Source organism: Salvelinus alpinus, chromosome 18 (assembly GCF_045679555.1).
Source record: "Salvelinus alpinus chromosome 18, SLU_Salpinus.1, whole genome shotgun sequence".
NCBI lineage: Eukaryota > Metazoa > Chordata > Actinopteri > Salmoniformes > Salmonidae > Salvelinus > Salvelinus alpinus.
The window spans coordinates 49,951,675-49,967,211 of record NC_092103.1 but is presented as its reverse complement, the minus strand read 5'-3'; the positions used below and the strand labels follow the sequence as shown (position 1 = coordinate 49,967,211).

The 15,537-nt window shown below is 52.6% G+C and overlaps 1 protein-coding gene across 8 annotated transcripts in view; it reads left to right on the top strand.

Annotated features, from left to right (window-relative positions):
* The window catches only part of ptbp3 (polypyrimidine tract binding protein 3), a 142,210-nt gene that overhangs the window by 116,389 nt on the left and 10,284 nt on the right, over positions 1 to 15,537 (top strand). For 5 of the 8 annotated variants that reach the window (XM_071351545.1, XM_071351542.1, XM_071351543.1 and 2 more), the window contains 6 exons: positions 703 to 777; positions 10,084 to 10,241; positions 10,624 to 10,657; positions 11,236 to 11,328; positions 12,287 to 12,503; positions 15,260 to 15,337. In XM_071351545.1, coding sequence (XP_071207646.1) covers positions 703 to 777; positions 10,084 to 10,241; positions 10,624 to 10,657; positions 11,236 to 11,328; positions 12,287 to 12,503; positions 15,260 to 15,337 — 655 coding nt within the window. Of the gene's footprint in view, positions 1 to 702; positions 778 to 10,083; positions 10,242 to 10,623; positions 10,658 to 11,235; positions 11,329 to 12,286; positions 12,504 to 15,259; positions 15,342 to 15,537 lie in introns of those variants that run through there. The other 3 variants (XM_071351546.1, XM_071351549.1, XM_071351547.1) reach the window with 2 other exon arrangements.

Here is a 15,537-nt window from a genome sequence, read left to right as displayed (position 1 = left end):
TAAAAGTAATATTAACTATTGTGTTTTAAAAAGGTAGTGGTAATAATTAATTCAGTACAGAAATGTGTACGCTGATTAACGCGGGTCAACTTACCCCATAAGTTGAGCCAAGAGACCGCTTTTTGGGACAAGCTATGTTTTCAAAACTGTAATGTTTACATGAATTTTGATTGATGATAACATCCTGAAATATATGTAGATACCTTTGTTAAAAATAAAACTATATTTCCCTTGACAGAGAGATGCGGAATATAAAAAATAGCTTAACTTACCCCACTCTCCCCTATATGTCTTTGTGTGGTCTAAGGAGTTTTTACCCCACTCTCCCCTATATATGTCTTTGTGTGGTCTAAGGAGTTTTTACCCCACTCTCCCCTATATATGTCTTTGTGTGGTCTAAGGAGTTTTTACCCCACTCTCCCCTATATATGTCTTTGTGTGGTCTAAGGAGTTTTTACCCCACTCTCCCCTATATGTCTTTGTGTGGTCTAAGGAGTTTTTACCCCACTCTCCCCTATATATGTCTTTGTGTGGTCTAAGGAGTTTTTACCCCACTCTCCCCTATATATGTCTTTGTGTGGTCTAAGGAGTTTTTCGACTGTGCTCTCACTTGTGATTTGCTTGCTCTTTGGGGTTTAGCGTGTGTTAAAAGGGCTTTATAATACACACTTGATTAATTGATTGATTGATTTGTGTTTCCAGGTGCTCCAGGTATCATCTCTTCGCCTTACGCTGGGGCAGCAGGTTTTTGCCCCACTATCGGATTCGCCCAAGCAGGTAGATACACCCCACTATCACCCTCCTCCGGCCCCATACCCCCTATATAGGTAGGTACCACCCTCCTCCTGCCCCATACCCCCTATATAGGTAGGTACCACCCTCCTCCTGCCCCATACCCCCTATATAGGTAGGTACCACCCTCCTCCAGCCCCATACCCCCTATATAGGTAGGTACCACCCTCCTCCTGCCCCATACCCCCTATATAGGTAGGTACCACCCTCCTCCTGCACCATACCCCCTATATAGGTAGGTATCACCCTCCTCCTGCCCCATACCCCCTATATAGGTAGGTATCACCCTCCTCCTGCCCATACCCCCTATATAGGTAGGTACCACCCTCCTCCTGCCCCATACCCCCTATATAGGTAGGTACCACCCTCCTCCTGCCCCATACCCCCTATATAGGTAGGTACACCCTCCTCCTGCCCCATACCCCCTATATAGGTAGGTACACCCTCCTCCTGCCCCATACCCCCTATATAGGTAGGTACCACCCTCCTCCTGCCCCATACCCCCTATATAGGTAGGTACCACCCTCCTCCTGCCCCATACCCCCTATATAGGTAGGTACACCCTCCTCCTGCCCCATACCCCCTATATAGGTAGGTACCACCCTCCTCCTGCCCCATACCCCCTATATAGGTAGGTACCACCCTCCTCCAGCCCCATACCCCCTATATAGGTAGGTACCACCCTCCTCCTGCCCCATACCCCCTATATAGGTAGGTACCACCCTCCTCCTGCCCCATACCCCCTATATAGGTAGGTACCACCCTCCTCCTGCACCATGCCCCCTATATAGGTAGGTACACCCTCCTCCTGCCCCATACCCCTCTATATAGGTAGGTACCACCCTCCTCCTGCCCCATACCCCCTATATAGGTAGGTACACCCTCCTCCTGCCCCATACCCCCTATATAGGTAGGTACCACCCTCCTCCTGCCCCATACCCCCTATATAGGTAGGTACCACCCTCCTCCTGCCCCATACCCCCTATATAGGTAGGTACACCCTCCTCCTGCCCCATACCCCCTATATAGGTAGGTACCACCCTCCTCCTGCCCCATACCCCCTATATAGGTAGGTACCACCCTCCTCCAGCCCCATACCCCCTATATAGGTAGGTACCACCCTCCTCCTGCCCCATACCCCCTATATAGGTAGGTACCACCCTCCTCCTGCCCCATACCCCCTATATAGGTAGGTACCACCCTCCTCCTGCACCATGCCCCCTATATAGGTAGGTACACCCTCCTCCTGCCCCATACCCCTCTATATAGGTAGGTACCACCCTCCTCCTGCCCCATACCCCCTATATAGGTAGGTACACCCTCCTCCTGCCCCATACCCCCTATATAGGTAGGTACCACCCTCCTCCTGCCCCATACCCCCTATATAGGTAGGTACCACCCTCCTCCTGCCCCATACCCCCTATATAGGTAGGTACACCCTCCTCCTGCCCCATACCCCCTATATAGGTAGGTACACCCTCCTCCTGCCCCATACCCCCTATATAGGTAGGTACACCCTCCTCCTGCCCCATACCCCCTATATAGGTAGGTACACCCTCCTCCAGCCCCATACCCCCTATATAGGTAGGTACCACCCTCCTCCTGCCCCATACCCCCTATATAGGTAGGTACCACCCTCCTCCAGCCCCATACCCCCTATATAGGTAGGTACCACCCTCCTCCTGCCCCATACCCCCTATATAGGTAGGTACCACCCTCCTCCTGCCCCATACCCCCTATATAGGTAGGTACCACCCTCCTCCTGCCCCATACCCCCTATATAGGTAGGTACCACCCTCCTCCTGCCCCATACCCCCTATATAGGTAGGTACCACCCTCCTCCTGCCCCATACCCCCTATATAGGTAGGTACACCCTCCTCCTGCCCCATGCCCCCTATATAGGTAGGTACCACCCTCCTCCAGCCCCATACCCCCTATATAGGTAGGTACCACCCTCCTCCAGCCCCATACCCCCTATATAGGTAGGTACCACCCTCCTCCTGCCCCATACCCCCTATATAGGTAGGTACACCCTCCTCCTGCCCCATACCCCCTATATAGGTAGGTACCACCCTCCTCCAGCCCCATACCCCCTATACAGTTAGGTACACCCTCCTCCTGCCCCACACCCCCTATATAGGTAGGTACCACCCTCCTCCTGCCCCATACCCCCTATATAGGTAGGTACCACCCTCCTCCAGCCCCATACCCCCTATATAGGTAGGTACACCCTCCTCCTGCCCCACACCCCCTATATAGGTAGGTACCACCCTCCTCCAGCCCCATACCCCCTATATAGGTAGGTACACCCTCCTCCTGCCCCACACCCCCTATATAGGTAGGTACCACCCTCCTCCTGCCCCATACCCCCTATATAGGTAGGTACACCCTCCTCCTGCCCCACACCCCCTATATAGGTAGGTACCACCCTCCTCCTGCCCCATACCCCCTATATAGGTAGGTACCACCCTCCTCCAGCCCCATACCCCCTATATAGGTAGGTACACCCTCCTCCTGCCCCACACCCCCTATATAGGTAGGTACCACCCTCCTCCAGCCCCATACCCCCTATATAGGTAGGTACACCCTCCTCCTGCCCCACACCCCCTATATAGGTAGGTACCACCCTCCTCCTGCCCCATACCCCCTATATAGGTAGGTACCACCCTCCTCCTGCCCCACACCCCCTATATAGGTAGGTACCACCCTCCTCCTGCCCCATACCCCCTATATAGGTAGGTACCACCCTCCTCCTGCCCCATACCCCCTATATAGGTAGGTACCACCCTCCTCCTGCCCCATACCCCCTATATAGGTAGGTACCACCCTCCTCCTGCCCCATACCCCCTATATAGGTAGGTATCACCCTCCTCCTGCCCCATACCCCCTATATAGGTAGGTACCACCCTCCTCCTGCCCCATACCCCCTATATAGGTAGGTACACCCTCCTCCAGCCCCATACCCCCCATATAGGTAGGTATCACCCTCCTCCTGCCCCATACCCCCTATATAGGTAGGTACCACCCTCCTCCTGCCCCATACCCCCTATATAGGTAGGTACACCCTCCTCCTGCCCCATACCCCCTATATAGGTAGGTACCACCCTCCTCCTGCCCCATACCCCCTATATAGGTAGGTACCACCCTCCTCCTGCCCCATACCCCCTATATACAGTGGGGAGAACAAGTATTTGATACACTGACAATTTTGCAGGTTTTCCTACTTACAAAGCATGTAGAGGTCTGTAATTTTTATCATAGGTACACTTCAACTGTGAGAGAAGGAATCTAAAACAAAAATCCAGAAAATCACATTGTATGATTTTTAATTAATTAATTTGCATTTTATTGCATGACATAAGTATTTGATACATCAGAAAAGCAGAACTGAATATTTGGTACAGAAACCTTAGTTTGCAATTACAGAGATCATACGTTTCCTGTAGTTCTTGACCAGGTTTGCACACACTGCAGCAGGGATTTTGGCCCACTCCTCCATACAGACCTTCTCCAGATCCTTCAGGTTTCGGGGCTGTCGCTGGGCAATACGGACTTTCGGCTCCCTCCAAAGATTTTCTATTGGGTTCAGGTCTGGAGACTGGCTAGGCCACTCCAGGACCTTGAGATGCTTCTTACGGAGCCACTCCTTAGTTGCCCTGGCTGTGTGTTTCGGGTCGTTGTCATGCTGGAAGACCCAGCCACGACCCATCTTCAATGCTCTTACTGAGGGAAGGAGGTTGTTGGTCAAGATCTCGCGATACATGGCCCCATCCATCCTCCCTTCAATACGGTGCAGTCGTCCTGTCCCCTTTGCAGAAAAGCATCCCCAAAGAATGATGTTTCCACCTCCATGCTTCACGGTTGGGATGGTGTTCTTGGGGTTGTACTCATCCTTCTATTCCTCCAAACACGGCGAGTGGAGTTTAGAGCAAAAAGCTCTATTTTTGTCTCATCAGACCACATGACCTTCTCCCATTCCTCCTCTGGATCATCCAGATGGTCATTGGCAAACTTCAGACGGGCCTGGACATGCGCTGGCTTGAGCAGGGGGACCTTGCGTGCGCTGCAGGATTTTAATCCATGACGGCGTAGTGTGTTACTAATGGTTTTCTTTGAGACTGTGGTCCCAGCTCTCTTCAGGTCATTGACCAGGTCCTGCCGTGTAGTTCTGGGCTGATCCCTCACATTCCTCATGATCATTGATGCCCCACGAGGTGAGATCTTGCATGGAGCCCCAGACCGAGGGTGATTGACCGTCATCTTGAACTTCTTCCATTTTCTAATAATTGTGCCAACAGTTGTTGCCTTCTCACCAAGCTGCTTGGCTATTGTCCTGTAGCCCATCCCAGCCTTGTACAGGTCTACAATTTATCCCTGATGTCCTTACACAGCTCTCTGGTCTTGGCCATTGTGGAGAGGTTGGAGTCTGTTTGATTGAGTGTGTGGACAGGTGTCTTTTATACAGGTAACGAGTTCAAACAGGTGCAGTTAATACAGGTAATGAGTGGAGAACAGGAGGGCTTCTTAAAGAAAAACTAACAGGTCTGTGAGAGCCGGAATTCTTACTGGTTGGTAGGTGATCAAATACTTATGTCATGCAATAAAATGCAAATTAATTACTTAAAAATCATACAATGTGATTTTCTGGATTTTTGTTTTAGATTCCGTCTCTCACAGTTGAAGTGTACCTATGATAAAAATGACAGACCTCTACATGCTTTGTAAGTAGGAAAACCTGCAAAATCGGCAGTGTATCAAATACTTGTTCTCCCCACTGTAGGTAGGTACCACCCTCCTCCTGCCCCATACCCCTATATTAGGTAGGTACCACCCTCCTCCAGCCCCATACCCCCTATATAGGTAGGTACACCCTCCTCCTGCCCCATACCCCCTATATAGGTAGGTACCACCCTCCTCCAGCCCCATACCCCCTATATAGGTAGGTACCACCCTCCTCCAGCCCCATACCCCCTATATAGGTAGGTACACCCTCCTCCTGCCCCATACCCCCTATATTAGGTAGGTACCACCCTCCTCCAGCCCCATACCCCCTATATAGGTAGGTACCACCCTCCTCCTGCCCCATACCCCCTATATAGGTAGGTACACCCTCCTCCTGCCCCATACCCCTCTATATAGGTAGGTACCACCCTCCTCCTGCCCCATACCCCCTATATAGGTAGGTACCACCCTCCTCCTGCCCCATACCCCCTATATAGGTAGGTACACCCTCCTCCTGCCCCATACCCCCTATATAGGTAGGTACACTCTCCTCCTGCCCCATACCCCCTATATAGGTAGGTACCATCCTCCTCCTGCCCCATACCCCCTATATAGGTAGGTACACCCTCCTCCTGCCCCATACCCCCTATATAAGTAGAAACCACCCTCCTCCAGCCCCATACCCCCTATATAGGTAGGTACACCCTCCTCCTGCCCCACACCCCCTATATAGGTAGGTACCACCCTCCTCCTGCCCCATACCCCCTATATAGGTAGGTACCACCCTCCTCCTGCCCCATACCCCCTATATAGGTAGGTACCACCCTCCTCCAGCCCCATACCCCCTATATAGGTAGGTACCACCCTCCTCCTGCCCCATACCCCCTATATAGGTAGGTACCACCCTCCTCCTGCCCCATACCCCCTATATAGGTAGGTACACCCTCCTCCTGCCCCACACCCCCTATATAGGTAGGTACCACCCTCCTCCAGCCCCATACCCCCTATATAGGTAGGTACACCCTCCTCCTGCCCCATACCCCCTATATAGGTAGGTACACCCTCCTCCTGCCCCATACCCCCTATATAGGTAGGTACACCCTCCTCCTGCCCCATACCCCCTATATAGGTAGGTACACCCTCCTCCTGCCCCATACCCCCTATATAGGTAGGTACACCCTCCTCCTGCCCCATACCCCCTATATAGGTAGGTACACCCTCCTCCTGCCCCACACCCCCTATATAGGTAGGTACCACCCTCCTCCTGCCCCATACCCCCTATATAGGTAGGTACCACCCTCCTCCTGCCCCACACCCCCTATATAGGTAGGTACCACCCTCCTCCAGCCCCATACCCCCTATATAGGTAGGTACCACCCTCCTCCTGCCCCATACCCCCTATATAGGTAGGTACCACCCTCCTCCTGCCCCATACCCCCTATATAGGTAGGTACACCCTCCTCCTGCCCCATACCCCCTATATAAGTAGGTAGACCCTCCTCCTGCCCCATACCCCCTATATAGGTAGGTATCACCCTCCTCCTGCCCCATACCCCCTATATAGGTAGGTACCACCCTCCTCCAGCCCCATACCCTCTATATAGGTAGGTACCACCCTCCTCCTGCCCCATACCCCCTATATAGGTAGGTACCACCCTCCTCCAGCCCCATACCCCCTATATAGGTAGGTACCACCCTCCTCCTGCCCCATACCCCCTATATAGGTAGGTACCACCCTCCTCCTGCCCCATACCCCCTATATAGGTAGGTACACCCTCCTCCTGCCCCATACCCCCTATATAGGTAGGTACACCCTCCTCCTGCCCCATGCCCTCTATATAGGTAGGTACCACCCTCCTCCTGCCCCATACCCCCTATATAGGTAGGTACCACCCTCCTCCAGCCCCATACCCCCTATATAGGTAGGTACACCCTCCTCCTGCCCCATACCCCCTATATAGGTAGGTACACCCTCCTCCTGCCCCATGCCCTCTGTATAGGTAGGTACCACCCTCCTCCTGCCCCATACCCCCTATATAGGTAGGTACCACCCTCCTCCTGCCCCATACTCCCTATATAGGTAGGTACCACCCTCCTCCAGCCCCATACCCCCTATATAGGTAGGTACACCCTCCTCCTGCCCCATGCCCTCTTTATAGGTAGGTACCACCCTCCTCCTGCCCCATACCCCCTATATAGGTAGGTACCACCCTCCTCCTGCCCCATACCCCCTATATAGGTAGGTACACCCTCCTCCTGCCCCATACCCCCTATATAGGTAGGTACACCCTCCTCCTGCCCCATACCCCCTATATAGGTATGTACCACCCTCCTCCTGCCCCATACCCCCTATATAGGTAGGTACCACCCTCCTCCTGCCCCATACCCCCTATATAGGTAGGTACCACCCTCCTCCTGCCCCATACCCCCTATATAGGTAGGTACACCCTCCTCCTGCCCCATACCCCCTATATAGGTAGGTACACCCTCCTCCTGCCCCATGCCCTCTATATAGTAAGGTACCACCCTCCTCCTGCACCATACCCCCTATATAGGTAGGTACACCCTCCTCCTGCCCCATACCCCCTATATAGGTAGGTACCACCCTCCTCCTGCCCCATACCCCCTATATAGGTAGGTACCACCCTCCTCCTGCCCCACACCCCCTATATAGGTAGGTACCACCCTCCTCCAACCCCATACCCCCTATATAGGTAGGTACCACCCTCCTCCTGCCCCATACCCCCTATATAGGTAGGTACACCCTCCTCCTGCCCCATACCCCCTATATAGGTAGGTTCCACCCTCCTCCTGCCCCATACCCCCTATATAGGTAGGTATCACCCTCCTCCTGCCCCATACCCCCTATATAGGTAGGTACCACCCTCCTCCTGCCCCATACCCCCTATATAGGTAGGTACCACCCTCCTCCTGCCCCATACCCCATATATAGGTAGGTACACCCTCCTCCTGCCCCATACCCCCTATATAGGTAGGGGAGCCGGCTGCGTCAGAGCCTGGGCTCAAACCCAGGATCTCTAGTGGCACAGCTAACACTGTGATGCAGTACCTTAGACCACTGAGACAGAGCCTGGGCTCTAACCAGGATCTCTAGTGGCACTGCTAGCACTGCGATGCAGTACCTTAGACCACTGCGCCACTCGGGAGGCCCACGCTGCAGTTCTTGACAAAAACCGGTGCACCTGGCACCTATTACCATACCCCATTCAAAGACACGTTAATATTTTGTCTTTCCCATTCATCCTCTGAATGGCACACATACACAATCCATGTTTCAAGTCTTCCTACTGACCCTGGGCCCTCCTTCCTCCTCCCTCCTCCTACTGACCCTGGGCCCTCCTTCCTCCTCCCTCCTCCTACTGACCCTGGCCCCCCCCCTCCTTCTACTGACCCTGGGCCCTCCTTCCTCCTCCCTCCTCCTACTGACCCTGGGCCCTCCTTCCTCCTCCTACTGACCCTGGGCCCTCCCCCTCCTCCCTCCTCCTACTGACCCTGGGCCCTCCCCCTCCTTCGTCCTCCTACTGACCCTGGGCCCTCCTCCCTCCTCCTACTGACCCTGGGCCCTCCTCCCTCCTCCTACTGTCCCTGGGCCCTCCTTCCTCCTCCTACTGACCCTGGGCCCTCCCCCTCCTCCCTCCTCCTACTGACCCTGGGCCCTCCCCCTCCTTCGTCCTCCTACTGACCCTGGGCCCTCCTCCCTCCTCCTACTGACCCTGGGCCCTCCTCCCTCCTCCTACTGACCCTGGGCCCTCCTTCCTCCTTCCTCCTCCTACTGACCCTGGGCCCTCCCCCTCCTCCCTCCTGCTACTGACCCTGGGCCCTCCCCCTCCTCCCTCCTCCTACTGACCCTGGGCCCTCCCCCTCCTCCCTCCTCCTACTGACCCTGGGCCCTCCTCCCAACCCTCCTCCTACTGACCCTGGGCCCTCCCCCTCCTCCTACTGACCCTGGGCCCTCCCTCCTCCCAACCCTCCTCCTACTGACCCTGGGCCCTCCCCGTCCTCCCTCCTCCTACTGACCCCTCCCCCTCCTCCCTCCTCCTACTGACCCTGGGCCCTCCCCCTCCTCCTACTGAACCTGGGCCCTCCCCCTCCTCCCTCCTCCTACTGACCCTGGGCCCTCCCCCTCCTCCTACTGACCCTGGGCCCTCCCCCTCCTCCTACTGACCCTGGGCCCTCCCCCTCCTCCCTCCTCCTACTGACCCTGGGCACTCCCCCTCCTCCCTCCTCCTACTTACCCTGGGCCCTCCCCCTCCTCCCTCCTCCTACTGACCCTGGGCCCTCCCCCTCCTCCTACTGACCCTGGGCCCTCCTCCCTCCTCCTACTGACCCTGGGCCCTCCCCCTCCTCCTACTGACCCTGGGCCCTCCTCCCTCCTCCTACTGACCCTGGGCCCTCCTCCCTCCTCCTACTGACCCTGGGCCCTCCCCCTCCTCCCTCCTCCTACTGACCCTGGGCCCTCCCTCCTCCCAACCCTCCTCCTACTGACCCTGGGCCCTCCCTCCTCCCAACCCTCCTCCTACTTACCCTGGGCCCTCCCCCTTCTCTAGTAGGCCCGCCCTTTGACCTGCTCTCGTGCGTGCCCCCAGGTCTGTCCATGCACACGATGGCAGGAATGGGACCCCTCGTCTCGGGACGGATGACCCTGCACGGCATGGCGCCCACCGCCGTTCACTCCGTTCTCCTCGTCTCCAACCTCAACCCCGATGTGAGTGACCCCCTGTGACCCCGTCAATATCCCCTCTATCCTCTTCGTCCCTAATGGTGCCCTATTCCCTATATAGTGTACTACTTTTGACCAAGGCACAATATATTTTGGGTCTAAAGTAGTGCACTACATAGGGAATAGGGGACCATTAGGGACTTAACGTGTTGCTGGTTGCCTGGCTGGGTGGGTGGCTGGGTGGGTGGCTGGCTGGCTGGCTGGCTGGCTGCCTGGCTACGTCTGATGATGCCATCAATATGAGACAAGGCAAGGGAACAGGCTTGGTTGGCTACTGAGCCAATTTAATTAGAGAACAATGTATATCACACCAGAACGGTCTTAACCAGCTGACTGACTTCCTCATTCTTCCTCTTCCTCCCTGCAGAGCATATCACCACACGAACTCTTCATCCTGTTTGGTAAGGGGGCTTGGGTTTATCATTGGCTGAAATATATTTATTACATTTCATAAAGACAAGCATTTGAAATGGGACAAATGTAGTAATGGCTTTGGTTGTTAGGCACTGCATAGCCTGCGTGTGTGGCCAATCTGTGATTGGCTGATAAGGATACTTCCTGTCCAACCACTCATCTGGAATCCTCTCTGTTCTGTCAGTCAATGCATACACACACACCTCTATCTCCCTCTAACACACGGGACTAAACAATGCAGAGGAGTAATGTACTGTATGTGCGTCTCTCTCTCTCTCTCTCTCTCTCTCTCTCTCTCTCTCTCTCTCTCTCTCTCTCTCTCTCTCTCTCTCTCTCTCTCTCTCTCTCTCTCTCTCTCTCTCTCTCTCTCTCTCTCTCTCTCTCTCTCTCTCTCTCTCTCTCTCTCTCTCTCTCTCTCTCTCTCTCTCTCTCTCTCTCTCTCTCTCTCTCTCTCTCTCTCTCTCTCTCTCTCTCTCTCTCTCTCTCTCTCTCTCTCTCTCTCTCTCTCTCTCTCTCTCTCTCTCTCTCTCTCTCTCTCTCTCTCTCTCTCTCTCTCTCTCTCTAGGGGTGTATGGTGATGTGCATCGGGTCAAGATTCTGTTCAACAAGAAAGAGAATGCCTTAATCCAGATGGCCGATGCTACTCAGGCACAGCTTGGTGAGAGAACAGATCCCACTGTTACACTGAGAGAACAGATCCCACTGTAATACTGAGAGAACAGAACAGATCCCACTGTTATACTGAGAGAACAGATCAGACCCCACTGTTACACTGAGAGAACAGAACAGATCAGACTGTTACACTGAGAGAACAGAACAGATCCCACTGTTATACTGAGAGAACAGATCAGATCCCACTGTTATACTGAGAGAACAGAACAGATCCCACTGTTATACTGAGAGAACAGATCAGATCCCACTGTTATACTGAGAGAACAGAACAGATCCCACTGTTATACTGAGAGAACAGATCAGATCCCACTGTTATACTGAGAGAACAGATCAGACCCCACTGTTACACTGAGAGAACAGAACAGATCAGACTGTTACACTGAGAGAACAGAACAGATCCCACTGTTATACTGAGAGAACAGATCAGATCCCACTGTTATACTGAGAGAACAGAACAGATCCCACTGTTATACTGAGAGAACAGATCAGATCCCACTGTTATACTGAGAGAACAGAACAGATCCCACTGTTATACTGAGAGAACAGATCAGATCCCACTGTTATACTGAGAGAACAGAACTGATAAACACACAAACACCTGTGAAAATAGGATATCATAACATATTATGATAATTTATTATATCTCTATAAAATGTTCAGAATAACGAATTAGACACCGTTTTCTTTTGGTAAATCACTAAGGGCTGGTTTACCAGACACACATTTAGCCTAGTCCTGGACTAAAAAGAGAATCTCCATTGAAATGGCTCTTTAGTCGAGGCTTAATCTGTCCAGGAAACCAGTCGTAAAACAACAGTCTGTACAGTTTTCTGACCTGGCCCGTTCTCCTCACCCTGGTCCTGTCATCTACCGCAAATCGCCAGCAGACATACATAGCCAGCTGTGTCAGGCGGTACTGTGTCTGACTGTCTCGTCTCCCCCAGCTATGTCCCACCTGAATGGCCAGCGGCTCCACGGTAAGGTGATCAGAGTGACCATCTCTAAGCACCAGACGGTCCAGCTGCCCAGGGAGGGACAGGAAGACCAGGGCCTCACTAAAGACTTCAGCGGCTCCCCGCTACACCGCTTCAAGAAGCCTGGATCCAAGAACTTTCAGAACATCTTCCCTCCCTCTGCCACCCTCCATCTATCCAACATCCCGTGAGATTCACTATACCTCCCTCCTCCCCCTCTCCAACTATACCTCCCCCCTCCCCCTCTCCAACTATACCTCCCTCCTCCCCCTCTCCAACTATACCTCCCTCCTCCCCCTCTCCAACTATACCTCCCTCCTCCCCCTCTCCAACTATACCTCCCTCCTCCCCCTCTCCAACTATACCTCCCTCCTCCCCCTCTCCATCTATACCTCCCTCCTCACCCTCTCCAACTATACCTCCCTCCTCCCCCTCTCCAACTATACCTCCCTCCTTCCCCTCTCCAACTATACGATGAATATGTATGAACTTTCCAATTTGTAAGTCGCTCTGGATAAGAGCGTCAGCTAAATGACTTAAATGTAAAATGTAAATACCTCCCTCCTCCCCCTCTCCAACTATACCTCCCTCCTCCCCCTCTCCAACTATACCTCCCTCCTCCCCCTCTCCAACTATACCTCCCTCCTCCCCCTCTCCAACTATACCTCCCTCCTCCCCCTCTCCAACTATACCTCCCTCCTCCCCCTCTCCAACTATACCTCCCTCCTCCCCCTCTCCAACTATACCTCCCTCCTCTCTCCTGACCTGGAGCCAGTGGGTTTGGCGACGAATATGTAGTGAGGGCCAGCCAACGAGAACATACTGGTCGCAGTGGTGGGTAGTATATGGGGCTTTGTTGACAAAACAGATGGCACTGTGATAGACTACATCCAATTTGCTGAGTAGAGTGTTGGAGGCTATTTTGTAAATGACATCGCCGAAGTCAAGGATCAGTAGGATAGTCAGTTTTACGAGGGTATGTTTGGCAGCATGAGTGAAGGAGGCTTTGTTGCGATATAGGAAGCCGATTCTAGATTTAATTTTGGATTGGAGATGCTTAATATGAGTCTGGAAGGAGAGTTTACAGTCTAACCAGACACCTAGGTATTTATAGTTGTCCACGTATTCTAAGTCAGAACCGTCCAGAGTAGTGATGCTAGTCGGGCGGGCAGCAATCGGTTGAAGAGCATGCATTTAGTTTTACTAGCATTTAAAAGCAGTTGGAGGCCACGGAAGAAGTGTTTCATGGGGTTGAAGCTCGTTTGGAGGTTTGTTAGCACAGTGTCCAAAGAAGGGCCAGATGTATACAGAATGGTGTCGTCTGCATAGAGGTGGATCAAAGAATGACCAGCAGCAAGAGCGACATCATTGATGTATACAGAGAAAAGACTCGGCCCGAGAATTGAACCCTGTGGCACCCCCATAGAGACTGCCAGAGGTGCGGACAACAGGCCCTCTGATTTGACACACTGAACTCTGTCTGAGAAGTAGTTGGTGAACCAGGCGAGGCAGTCATTTGAGAGATCAAGGCTGTTGAGTCTGCTCATAAGAATACGGTGATTGACAGAGTCGAAAGCCTTGACCAGGTTGAATACAGCTGCACAGTATTGTCTCTTATCGATGCCGGTTATGATATCATTTTGGACCTTGAGCGTGGCTGAGGTGCACCCATGACCAGCTCGGAAACCAGATTGCATAGTGGAGAAGGTACGGTGGGATTCGAAATGGTCGGTGATCTGTTTGTTGACTTGGCTTTCGAAGACTTTAGAAAGGCAGGGCAGGATGGATATAGGTTTATAACAGTTTGGGTCTAGAGTGTCTCCCCCTTTGAAGAGGGGGATGACCGCGGCAGCTTTCCAATCTTTGGGAATCTCAGACGACACGAAAGAGAGGTTGAACAGGCTAGTAATAGGGGTTGCAATAATTTCTGCAGATCATTTTAGAAAGAGAGGGTTCAGATTGTCTAGCCCGGCTGATTTGTAGGTGTCCAGATTTTGCAGCTCTTTCAGAACATCAGCTGTCTGGATTTGGGTGAAGGAGTAGCGGGGGGGGCTTGGGAAAGTTGCTGCATGGGGTGCTGAGCTGTTGGCCGGGGTAGCCAGGTGGAAAGCATGGCCAGCCGTAGAGAAACGCTTATTGAAACTATCGATTATCGTAGATTTATCGGTGGTGACAGTGTTTCCTAGCCTCAGTGCAGTGGGCAGCTGGGAGGAGGTGCTCTTATTCTCCATGAACTTTAGTGTCCCAGAACTTTTTGGAATTAAATGCTACAGGATGCACATTTCTGTTTGAAAAAGCTAGCCTTAGCTTTCCTAACTGACTCAGTATATTGGTTCCTGACTTCCCTGAAAAGTTGCATATCGCGGGGGCTTTTCGAATACTAATACATAACTCCACAGGATGTTTTTTGTGCTTGTCGAGGGCAGTCTGGCGTGAACCAAGGGATATATCTGTTCTTAGCTCTACATTTTTTTGATGGGGCATGCTTATTTAAGATGGTGAGGAAAGCACTTTTGAAGAGCAACCAGGCATCCTCTACTGACGGGATGAGGTCAATATCCTTCCAGGATACCTGGGCCAGGTCGATTAGAAAGGACTGCTTGCTGAAGTGTTTCGGGGAGCGTTTGACAGTGATGAGGGGTGGTCAATTGACCGCAATGAGGCAGTGATCGCTGAGATCCTGGTTGAAGACAGCAGAGGTGTATTTGGAGGGCAAGTTGGTTAGGATGATATCTATGAGGGTGCCCGTGTTTAAGGATTTGGGGTTGTACCTGGTAGGTTCATTGAAAATTTGTGTGGGATTGAGGGCATCATGCTTAGATTGTAGGATGGCTGGGCAAGTTGCTGCAGGGGGGCAAGGTGGTCTATTGCAGTAGAGATACTTCACATGATGTTAATACTATACATTCCTTCCTTTGTAACCCGTCCGTCTCCTTCCAACAGCCCGTCTATAACAGATGACATCCTAAAGGACCTTTTCTCTGGAACTGGATACATAGTCAAGGCCTTCAAGTTCTTCCAGTGAGTTCTCTTTCAGACACCTACAGTACTTCTACTTCTTCCTCAATACTTCTGCAAAACACCGCATACATGTTCTAATGAGTATCAACCTAGAGCAGGTCTTGTAAGTTTACGTCTATCTAGTCCAGGGCTCTCCAACCCTGTTCCTGGAGAGATACCATCCTGTAGGTTTACATCTATCTAGTCCAGGGCTTTCCAAC